The 12,018-nt window shown below is 45.0% G+C and overlaps 1 protein-coding gene across 1 annotated transcript in view; it reads left to right on the top strand.

Annotated features, from left to right (window-relative positions):
* Nucleotides 1-292: 292 nt before the first annotated feature.
* The window catches only part of LOC112110887 (neuronal acetylcholine receptor subunit alpha-7-like), a 108,058-nt gene continuing 96,332 nt past the window's right edge, over nt 293-12,018 (top strand). Inside the window, exon 1 of the mRNA XM_026663330.1 lies at nt 293-371. Within this exon, the coding sequence (XP_026519115.1) occupies nt 293-371 (79 nt within the window). The remainder of the gene's footprint in view (nt 372-12,018) is intronic.

Genomic DNA, 12,018 nt, shown 5'->3' on the forward strand with positions numbered 1-12,018 from the left:
TTGTGCTGTCTCGCTGGCATTTGTTTCTGCACTAGAAAAGGTGCAGAGCGCCAGGAAAAAAACTCTAGCAAGCCTTGGCATGCACTTGGATTTACTTAAGCAGCACTGAACTTGGCTTCCTTAGACTGAAGAGACAGCTGGGCACATGTACTTTCCTCTCTTGGTAGGAAATTGGTTGAAGGGCTTATTAGCACTGTTAACCATTGACTCTATCAAGCATTTGGTGCTGTCACAAAGACAGCATTCTGCTTTGCTGCCTGCTTAGAAGTGGCACTCCGAGTCTGTTTGGACAATGCTCACAGAGAAGTGTTTGGGATTTGTTTACTCCGGATTGTATCTATGGGCATCTTTGTTTCTGTCCTTCTTTAAAGGTAAGTTCTGTTTCACCTGCTTTGTTTTCACAGGATTTCCCCCAAGAAATTCAGCTGTGTCTTTCTTTGGATTCAACTTTCTCAGGGCCAAATCTTAGTCCCATGGAGGTCAAAGGGAGATTTGCAATTGATTTCATTAGGGAAAGCAGGTAAACAATTTTTATGAAGAAAACAATATCATCATCCTAGGAAATGTTATAGTGCTCTGTCGTGTTTCAAAATATAGTATTCCTGCGGTCTTATAAACAACTATGCTATCCATACTTCACAGGACTGAGACAGTTTAACTAGTGGCTAGATAGCATGATGAAGGGAGTCTTATGTCTCTGTCTTCTGGACATTTATAATTTCATTTTCATAGTACAAAATAAGATTAGAAGATTTTCCAGAACTATTTACTTCTTATGCTTAATTTTATAAAGCTTAATACCTATATAGACAGTAGATTAAATGGTTTCTGGTTCAACATTTTTCCTCTATTGTATCTTTTCCCTTTTAAAGTATCAATGTTTTAAGTCAGTGAGGGGTACAAAGTTGCAAGAATCTATACATTTAATGCAAATTCCCACTAGTCTTGCTAGAATGGGAGAATTTTAATCTAAGATGAATTCAGTGCTTTAACAGACTTTGTAAAATAACTACCCTGTTCTATCAAATTACCTAGGAGTTGTATGCTTCTTCCAGCAATGTAATGAGATTGTAAGACTTGTGAGAAAAGCTAAAAGGAGGAAAGTTGAAATTGCATCTGCCCTAAAAAATATCCAGTATTCCACAGCTGAAGTTTTCTCATCAATTTCTAAATGAACATGTTTCATGTAAAAACCTCTATGTGTTTGTCTGAATTATTTTTTGACCATTGCTCTTGCTCTGAACATGTTGCAAAATTTAGCATTTCCCCATGGAAGATTGCTTTGGCAATTCAGGGCCATTTCTAGGCAGAAAGCATAGAGATTGTTGCTTTAAAACTACCAGTCTGATGTGGACCATTGATTTTAGAATGAGGCATATAGTGAACTAATTTCTCAACTACATAGCACTATTTAGCCATGCTTTTTACACCTGAATAATTTCTCATCAGTTTATCTATTTAGCCATACACAACATACATTGGTTTCATTGGAGAGCTGAGAAGTGGGGTTAGGGTAACATGGCAGTAAAGTATCCCAGGTAAATGCTCTATCACCCAGCTAAAGAGAGAGTCCTGCTAGTTTTGTTTGCAAGATACCTACATGGTACTTAAAGCACTGAAGTGATAGCCAGATGCTGGAGCTGTTAGTACCTGTGAATTTTGTTTGCCAGACACCTGTATGGTACTTAATTACATTTATTTTTGCATTGAAACACTGTATTTTAAATGCTGAGATAATTACTAATTCATGAAGGAGCTGTCTAGTTTTAATGAGGAATTTGCAAATAGAGTGCTTCTATTCCCAATAATGTATGATCTTCCTTTTATTAAATGTTGTTATAAAGTCACAACTGGCCACATTTATAGCCCACTCCTGAGCTCAGTGGCGTGAACACACGACCGACCTTCAAACTAGAGGATCCCGAGTTGTCCCAAACTGTATAGACAAAGAAATATTATTTAGTAGCCCTATGAATTCTCTCTTTAGATTTGAGAAAAATGAAGCATGTGTCTTCTAGCTCTTTACCAATGCTGGAGCCTTTTTGACATTACACTTCAACTGAGTTCCTCAAGGGTTACACTCTGCACCCACATGAAAGTCAAACAAGTTAATCATAATTAACATCACTATAGCAACAGTGTACCAACACACCAAAAAGGAATTCATGTAATTTCTCACTTATTGCAAATCATTTCACAGGCTATTATGGTAGGGCATGGAATGACCTCCAATCCCCTCAGGGCACCTACTCCTTCAAAAGTTTTATGCCATCTACACAAACACCGTGTGTGACAGCACCTCTGTGAACTCCCTCAGGCAGACCCTTCTGATGTGTAATTGCTTTGACTGTTAAGGCATTTATTGAACATCTAGCCTCATTTTCCCTGTTTTTAGATATGAGGTGTAGCTCTTTGCTATCATTGCAAACAATCTCCGGCGTCTGCTTCCTAGAAGTAATGGGGAGCCCTTTCATAAACTTGATAGGTAGGTGATGGGTAGCCTGGGGTAAATTACATACCAGTCAAGCGGAAGGTGACATTGAAGTCACTTACATACGAAGGAGCATGCAGAAGAAGGTACTGCAGGAAAAGCAGCTAAGTTAAAACACGCCACCCTGTAATTCACTAATACATTATTCTGGCCTCTTGTCATGAAAGTTACTTTCCCTTACAGTTCCATGCACTCAGACTAACTTATACCACTTGCCAACATCCACCTTCCACCACCTCCTGCCTCGTTCCGCAATTAGAGGCAGTGTGGTCCAGTGGGTCGGGTACTGGAGTGGGAATCAGGAAACCTGGCTTCCCGTCCCAGCTCTGCCGCTGTGTATCCTTGGACGAGTCACTTCCTGCCTCTGTTTTCCTCCCACCCTTTGTCTGTCTCGCTTTAGTTCGATTGTAAACTCTTTGAGGCTTGTAAGCCTCTTACCTTGTTTTTGTACAGTGACTAGCACAGCTATGACTTCTAGGTGCTACTGTAATACTACTACCAATTCAGCTCTGGAAAACATTTCCTGCTTAGGAAGATGTCATTTACTTGCACCTTAGATCTGGAGTGCAACTTACAGAAAACTCCATCGTTGTGGGAAATGATCCGTGCCTACCGATAGTCAGCAGTTAAATAGGGGCAGAAATTGTTTACAGTGGTTAACAAAAGCAGAACAAACACCAGACCTTGAAACTAAACAAATGGGACAATGGATTCAATTTTTGAAAGCATCTATTTTCCGAAGTGACTTAGGCTCCACTGAAATCAATAGAAGTTAGGAGCCTAAATACTTTAAGAATCTGGGCCTTAGACAATTAAACACTTGTGGCTGTCCTGTGCCAGTTGGCTCGGGCTAAGGGGCTGTTTAATTGTGGTGTAGACATTGGGACTGAAGCTTGAGCTCTGGGACCCTCCCACCTTGAAGGCTCCAGCCCCAGGCTCCAGCCCCAGTCTGAACATCCACAACACAATTAAACAGCCCCTTAGCCCGAGCCCCACGAGCCTGAATCAGTGGGCACAAGCCGGCTCTGGGCTTTTAATTGCAGTGTAGACATAGCTTGAGGGAGAAATCTTGGCTCCACTGAAATCAATGGAAGTTTTGTCATTGATTACCACGGAGCAAGGATTTCACCCTTAGGAGCGTAAGTTCCACTGACTTTCAATGAGACTTTGGCTCCGAGGGAGTTCGGCACCTCAGTACCTTCGAGGATCTGGGCCTAGGAGCCTAAATCCCTTGTGAAAATGGAAGTTCGGCACCTTTGACTATTTTATCCAGGGAAGTTAGATATTATACAACAAAGGCTGAACAGTGAAGCAGTTAGCCAGCAGACCGATCTGCCTTAGGGAGCTCACTCAGGCACTTTCACAAGAGGTGTTTCAGTGTAGGATGAATTAAACATCTGATGGACTAGTGGAGAGGAAAATCCTGCTCCACGCAGGGTTTGGAAGTAAGGACCCAGGAGGCCATTTCCAGCCCTATCATACATCCCATCCCATGAGTTATGCCAGAGTTTGTGACAAATCAATATTATTTGATCATTTGTCCCATATCTTTAATTTTATCCTTCTGTTTATATTGAAAAATCAATGAATTTTGGAGAAGACTACTCTAATGTGACCCTTGCACACAGACTGTCAAAGGTCTGAGAGAGAGATTTGGCTAGGAGCTGTGTTTGCAAACAGTGATGTAGTCTTGAGAATGGATTTTAAAACCTGTTCTTGGCCCGAATTTGGCAAAGCACTTAAGCACATGCTTAAGACTGGCCTTTAAGTCCCATTGATTTTAAAGTCAAGCATACGCTTAGTGCTTTATTTTATCTGGGCCTTAATGAAGTTGTGCCTTGGCCTCACCTGGCCAGAACAACTGTGTTAGTGGAAAAGACTTTTTAAACCTGTGCCTTAAAATAGTTTCCTTTCACAAGAAAAACTGACTTGAGACAGAGCCTTATAGGACTAGGGAGGCAAGTTCAGTTTGACCCTGTAAAACCATTGTAAAGGGAGTATTAGGCATCTATTCATCAATCTGTCAAGCTCCTTGCTAGAGGATGTTGTGAAGGCCAAGACTATAACAGGGTTCAAAAAAGAACTAGATACATTCATGGAGGGTAGGTGCAGCAATGGCTGATGGGCAGGGATGGCATTCCTGGTCCCTGTTTGCCAGAAGCTGGGAATGGATCACTTGATGATTCCCTGTTCTGTTCCTTCCATCTGGGGCACCTGGCATTGGCCACTGTCAGAAGACAGGATACGGGGTTAGATAGACCTTTGGTCTGACCAGTATGGCCGTTCTTATGTTCTTCTGAAAGACAAGTCTAATGCCACCATGGAGAGAATCAGCAATTGCACCTTGGTATCTCGCTCTGTGATGTAGTGCTGTAAATGATTGGATGGATCCATGTTTAGAAAGCACTGTAGCAATCACGGCAGATGGGAGATTTTCACCTTGTCATTATGACTGAGATTTTCAAATCAACTGAAGGGAGTCAAGTGCCCAAATCCCATTTCATTTCACTGTATATTCTGAATCTATACCCTGAATGAGCTGTTATAGTGAACAAAAAAATTATATTGCAGGATTTGAGGTAATGTCTTACCATCTCCAGTAAGTGGTCACATTGCACCTAACATGGTTGTCACATGGTGTTCAGTACCCAGAAATCCTGCATGATCAAATTAAAATAAATGGGCAAAGCCATGGACAAGAGGGGGCCCAGAATTGCTGGATTGTCACTAGCTTGTGTGCTGCAATAACGCAGCCCTACGGTAGGCCCTATGCCATACGTTGACAAGACTTTGCTGCTCATTTTGAGTGTTCTCACTGGTATGTGTTATGTCCAGGGAATATGGTATTTGGTCAGCATCTTCTGCACTGCGCGATGCTGCAGATACCAGACTCGGATGCTATGCTGGAAATAACGCTCTCTGCCTACCCCAGGCTCACAGCTAAGCCAGTATGTCAGGAAGAGATATAATCAGTTGTTTGCGCGGCCACTTGTCCACACGTCAGTGGTCAGATGTATGCGTGGCTAAGACCTTGCCTCTCTCTGGTGGGCAAGCTGTCCAATACACACCACAGCAATATATCCTGCTTGGCAGGGCTTATTGGAACCTTTATAACTTTCTAAGAGCCTTTAAAAGTCAATACAGTTATGAGAGGTCAGTTAATGCACTGAGGGAAAAGGGATTTACAACACCCACTTCAATCCCCACGATTAAAAACCCTTAGATCATTCTGGGTTCAAACTGAAACAGAGTCTAGGGCCAGGTTTTCAAAACAGTTCAATACACACGAGCTCCCATCGAGAACGGAGACCCCCTCCCCATTCTATTCCCCCCCAATCGAGAACCAGGGCAGCTGCTGGGTCCTGGCCATGGGTATGTCAGCGGCTCACAGTCGGTTTACTGCAGCTCCCATTACATTAATGGAATCTGATAGGGACTGCATTCAGTGAACACCCTCTAAAGTTCGGCTCCCCAGCCATTACTCTTGAGGTTTGCCGTGTTTCCAAGCTTCAGGCTGTGAGACCTCTGGCTGCCTAAGCCAAGGTCTTAACCCAGGGCTTGTCAGGTCCCATGCACAGCGTCCCACACCTCCTTCCACAGAGCCTAACCCTAGCTGCGCTCAGAAGGGAAGCCCGCAACCCCCCAGGAAAGGAGTTCTGCATTGGTGGGGCCTAGTGTTACATGCAGCAGGTGGTGCAATCAGAGTCCATGGTCACTTGTTAGGCAGCCAATGGGGGAAAACCGTCTTTCATCCCCAGGAAGAGGTTCTTGAGGAGGTAGTTGCTTAAAGGCCCCGTAGCCTAGTTCATCGCTGACCACCCCCGTGTCACAGTAAAGGAGTTTCTCCTCAGAATCAGTTTCAGATGTTCCTGTCCCCAGACTGGCCTTGAAGGTGTAAACTCCTGCTCAAACCCAGGCCCTGCTACGCTCTCAGAGAACAGCACTGTTACGATAGCAGAACCGACAGGACTGCCTGAACGTGGGCACTCCGTTGCCCAGGCCCACCGACAGCGGCGGGGCACAAAGGGGACAATTTCCAGTGGCCCAGGTGATTAAAAGGCCCTGGGTCCCCTGGCCGCCTTCACCGGTGGCCGCGCAGTGGGGCTAAGGCAGGCTTCCTGCCCGCCCTCACCCTGTGCTGCTCCCGGAAGTGACCGGAACCCCTGGGGGGAGGAGGGGGACAGGGAGTTTTCGCATGCTGCTCCCATCCCAGCGCCGACTCTGCAGCTCTCATTGGCTGCCTAGAAGCTGCTGCCAGAGGGTGTGCTGGTCGCTTTTGGGAGCCGCCCGAGGTAAGCGCCGCACCCCCCCAACCCCCGCCGGCACCCAAACTCCCTACTACAGCCCGAACCCTCACCCCCTCCAGCACCCAAACTCCCTCCCAAAGCCCGACCCCTCACCCCCTCCGGCACCAAACTCCTTTCCAGAGCCCGCCCCCCCTCCGCACCCAAACTCCCTCCCAGATCCTGCACCTCCTCCCGCTCCCAGAGCCCGCAACCCCTCCTGCACCCTCCCAGAGCCCCCCTCCCGCACCCAAACAGCCTCCCAGAGCCCGCATCCTACACCCAAACTCCCTCCCTGAGTCCGCACCCCCTCCTGCACCCAAACTGCCTCTCAGAACCTGCACCCCACCCCACTCCCAGACTCCCTCTCAGAACCCTCACCCCTCCCGCACCAATCTCCCTCTGTGACATTCCCCTCTGGTGTTATCTGGACCAGTGATCTGCTAGGTCTCTCCAATCCTTGACTCTGGGAGCCAGCCTTACTCTGCTCTGCTGTGAGAACCCCACTCCTGGGCTGTTCGCGCACAGCCTCTGACATGTAAGCTGCTCCCAGCTACTTGCAAGTGAATGACACTAGCCAATATCGCCGGTCCCAGACACAACCCTAGGAACCTCCGTCTTGCAGTGCCAGTTAATACCCGCTGGACACTGCAAGCTTATATAAGTTTGTCAATTTAACAATGAAATTGATATGTACCAGGCCTGTTATCCCAAGAGGAGCCTCTGACACACTTCAAACCAAATGCACTGCTTCAGGTAGAACAAACAGATGTATTAACTATAAAGATAAATTTTAAGTGATTATAAGTCAAAGCACAACAAGTCAGATTTGGTCAAATGAAATAAAATCAAAACGCCTTCTAAGCTGATCTTAGCACTCTCAATGTCCTTACAAACTTAGATGCTTCTCACCACAGGCTGGCTGGTTACTTTTCAGCCACGCTCTCCCCTTTGATCAGCGTTTCAGTCACTTGGTGGGGGTATCTGTAGATGTAGGTGGAGGAGAGAGAGCATGGCAGATGTCTCTCCCTTTTATCATGTTCTTTCTTCCCTCTTGGCTTTGCCCCCCTCCCCTTCAGAGTGAGGTGAGCATTACTGAGTCTCTGGGTCATTACTGTGCCCGCAGCTTAGATCAGGATCGGGCCTTACAGTTCTTTGGAGAGGAGTCAGAGAGCGTGACTGTAGATGCCTGGGGTCCAGTTCTATTCTTGTTTACAGTGGTGCAAATCAGGAGTGACTCCATTTAAATACGTGGAATTACAATGGCATAAAATCTGTTTAAGCAAAATCAGAATCAGGCCCCTGCATCCACACTGCCCAAGAGCACCTGTTATTGCTCCGATTCCTGCTCTTGGACAGAATTATTCAAATAGGTCAAAGCTGACATGATCCTCAGTGTACCCCGGTAGCCACGAAGGCCCTAGTGTCCACACTGTTTGCCTTCCCCACCAGGTCTTACCAAAAGATGGGAGTCAGGGTCCAATCCTGCACTCACAGCAAAGACAACGATGTCTGGCAGCTTGGAAGCAGAGAGACACACGGTAACAAAAAACGATGCTCCAAAGGAGTCATTGACATTCAGAAAGGACATTCAGTAGGCCATACTTCAAGACATGGCTAATGTTCAGACACTTGATGTGCAGATAAGCAAATCAGACCAAAGCCAGTCAAAATCAAATACTTCGATCAAGGGCTCTAGATCTTGATTAGTTGCCAGCATAATTTGATCAGACAGCCAGGGTCGTAGCGCTCCTCATCAAGAGATTCTCAAAAGCAGCATCCAACTTCAGTCTGGAATCTGAACTTGGCTTTCAGAGTCCCCCTCACCCACTCCTCCTTCAACCCCCTGAGTTCCGCTGCCTCATTTCCCTTTCCATTGCAGTAGCCCTTTTTTGACAGTAATCACTTCCATTAGCAGGATTTCAGAACGAGGGGCTCGATCCATTGTCCCAGTCCTGCTTCCTCTGGACAGACACATCTAACCCTGGCATAAAATCAGAAACTCAGTTGCACCTGCTTACACCAGGGCTGAACTGGGTTCAAAAGGTATTTACACAGTCTTTGATTCCTCAGTGTCTAAAAGCAAAGGCTGAGCACATGGTTGAGTTCAAGACCCAACCAAAACTTCTATCAGAAAGTACACAATCCCCCTAGACATCCTCTATCCACTTCAACCCACCAGCGACAGGGAAGAAAGTATTAATGGCTACACGACTTAAAGCAGGCATTGTCCAAAAAGTAGTCCCTGTAAATCCACAGACGTATATTCAACTAGGCCAATGGCTGTGTCACAGGCTACACTTCATAGGAGGAAACTTGTGTAGCTTTTCATTCATAAAATTAGCAGTCGCAGCTGTCTAAATCTCATTGGCAGACGAGGATAAGAAGGAGAAATAAATGATTGTGGCTTAGCTGATCAGTAGGGTGAAGTTTTTTTAAAAGCACTCAGCGTTGGCTTGACTCCGAAATTAATGGTAAAACGCCTGCTCTTACTGGCTCTTCCAGGTGACGCACAATTTCTCGGGACACAGTACGTGGTTTGCGCAGACCGCACAGCTGTCAGGAAGAGTTTCACCGTGCTCTGCTCTGTATAAAATTAGGCTACCGAGTCATTGGATATTTACAAGTACGGCTGCCACTTTGGGGGTGTTCCGCTTGGCAGGGATTCAAGGAGGTGGCTCTGAAATGTGATTGGTGAAAATTAAAAGGTGCTTTCACTATAGGAAGGGTGATTTTGTGAGTAGGGTACATCTACACTGCAATGAAAAGCTCTGTGCCAGCTGACTTGGGCTCGTGGGGCTTCGCCCAAGGGGCTGTTTAATTGCAGTAGATGTTCAGGCTTGGGCTGGAGCCTAGGCTCTAGGACTCTGCCAGGCGGGCCAGCTATGAGTGTCTAATGGCAGTGTAGACACATACCCTTCACTGGCCTGGGACTCAGGAAATCTGGTTTCAAGTCCCGGCTCTGCATCTTGTGCAACTTCGGACAAATAACGTCAGTTTTCCCTCTGTAAAAGGAGGATAATACTTCTCTTCTTTCACCCACGTCTGTCTTGTCTATTTCCTTGTCAGGGAACGTCTCTCAATATGTGTTTGTACGGCGCCTAGCACAATGGGGCCCTGATCAGAGTTGGGATCTCTAGGCCCTACTGTAATAGAAACACTGTTTGTATTCCCATAGTGTATAGGAGCTCCAGGCATGGACCAGGACCCCATTGTGCGAGGCGCTGCACAAAAAGAAAATAATAATGAAAGAAACATTAGTCAGATCTGTGCCTGGATATCTTCCTATCCTCATCTCTGCAATTCTGCTCATGTCTACACTGCCCCAGCTGCTCCTGTGCTGAAATCCGTATCCTGGCTCTATGCTGACTCAATTCTTGATGGCCTTCCCAAATCTCCAGCATGTTCACAATCAACCTGGTGCTGAGTAGGCTTTTCACACCTACAGTACCTCACTCCTAGTCTCAGACAACCCCGCTGGCTTCCTGCAGCCAGCTCGAAACTGAAAATAAAACAATACCTAGCTCTTATATAGCGTTTTTCAGCAGTGGATCTCAGATTGCTTTACAAAAGCATCATGATTTCCATTTTATAGATGGGGAAACTGAGGCACAGTGTGGTGAAGTATCTTGCCCAAGGCCACATCAAGAAGAGAACTAGGGTCTCCTAATTCCCAGGCCAATGCTCTGTACTAGTGGTTCTCAACCAGGGGTACGTGGGGGTATGCAGAGGTCTTCCAGGGGGTACATCAACTCATCTAGACATTTGCCTAGTTTTACAACAGGCTACATAAAAAGCACTAGCGAAGTCAGTACAAACTAAAATTTTATAGACAATGACTTGTTTATACTGCTCTATATACTATACACTGAAATGTAAACCCAATATTTATATGCCAATTGATTTATTTTATAATTATATGGTAAAAATGAGAAAGTCAGCCATGTTTCAGTAACAGTGTGCTGTGACAATTCTGTATTTTTATGTCTGATTCTGTAAGTTTTGGAGTGAGGTGAAACTTGGGTGTAGACAAGACAAATCAAATTCTTGAAAGGGGTACAGTAGTCTGGAAAGGTTCAGAACCACTGCTCAATATGCCAGTCAACACTGCCTCCCTCGGGGACTTCCCCCTTTCTTATCACATAGATTTCATCTTACCACTCCCCTCCAGGTCTTCTCCACCCTCCAGTCACGTTATTTCTGTCCCTTGACACAATCTGGCCATTGCTGGTGAAAGAGTATTCTCTTCTGCCACTCCTAATATCTGTAACGGCCTTCGTACCCCCTTGCTGTCTCAGCAGCATTCTGTATCAAATCTCAGCAAGACGTTTTCTCCCTTGTTTGTGCCTCTTCATTTTTCTCTCCCTTTGCTGTTCTTTGTGTGTTGTTATAATATTCAACGCTCTGTTGTTTGGGGCTAAAGTAAAAAAAACCAACCACCCTTATTTTAATCAAATAGTCATTTTTACTTTAGGGAATTACATGAGCTTTAAATACTAGTTATTTCTATCTTAGGGGAATGCTGGGTTTTTTCAATTTGTGATCAACCCTTAAATTTAAAGCAGTGATACTCAGACCTCAGGGGTTCAGGAGCCAAATTAGCGATCAACATTCCCCAAAAGAGCCACAGGAGTGTGAATTCATTGTTTCGTTTACTATTGTGCTATGTATTCATATTTAAACAGTATGACGGGGAAATATTTAGTATATATAATTCTCACCACATAATGGCTGACCAAGTATTATTATTTTATCAACTACAATTGGTTAATTACATCGCAAACGCCTCCTGATTGGTTAATAATTAAATCACACAGTGAAAGAGTCTCTTGCAGCTCAGGAGCCTCTGTTGGAATATCACCAATTTAAATTAAATAGCGTTTCAGAACAACACACTCGTCTACAGAACAACGGCATAGTTTGTAGGGATGCAACAATCAGTGCTGTTGCGATGCACGTTTTGTATTTGCATCACAAACACACCTTGGCATTTAAAAACATCTGCACCACTCCAGCAGGGCCACTTTTATTTTAATTTTGTTTGTGTCTTTTTATTATGTAATGACCTGCATTATCTTGTCAGTTTGCTATTTTGCTTTTGCGCCACATCAAATCTATGAGAGGTTTCAGAGTGGTAGCCGAGGGTCATTACAAAAACTAATTTCTCCAAACTAATTTCCCCCTTCTGTTACTCATCTCTTCTTAAAAAGAACAGGAGTACTTGTGGCACCTTAGAGACTAACA

This window comes from Terrapene carolina, unplaced genomic scaffold, assembly GCF_002925995.2.
Source record: "Terrapene carolina triunguis isolate 2854851 unplaced genomic scaffold, T_m_triunguis-2.0 Scaffold33356, whole genome shotgun sequence".
NCBI lineage: Eukaryota > Metazoa > Chordata > Testudines > Emydidae > Terrapene > Terrapene triunguis.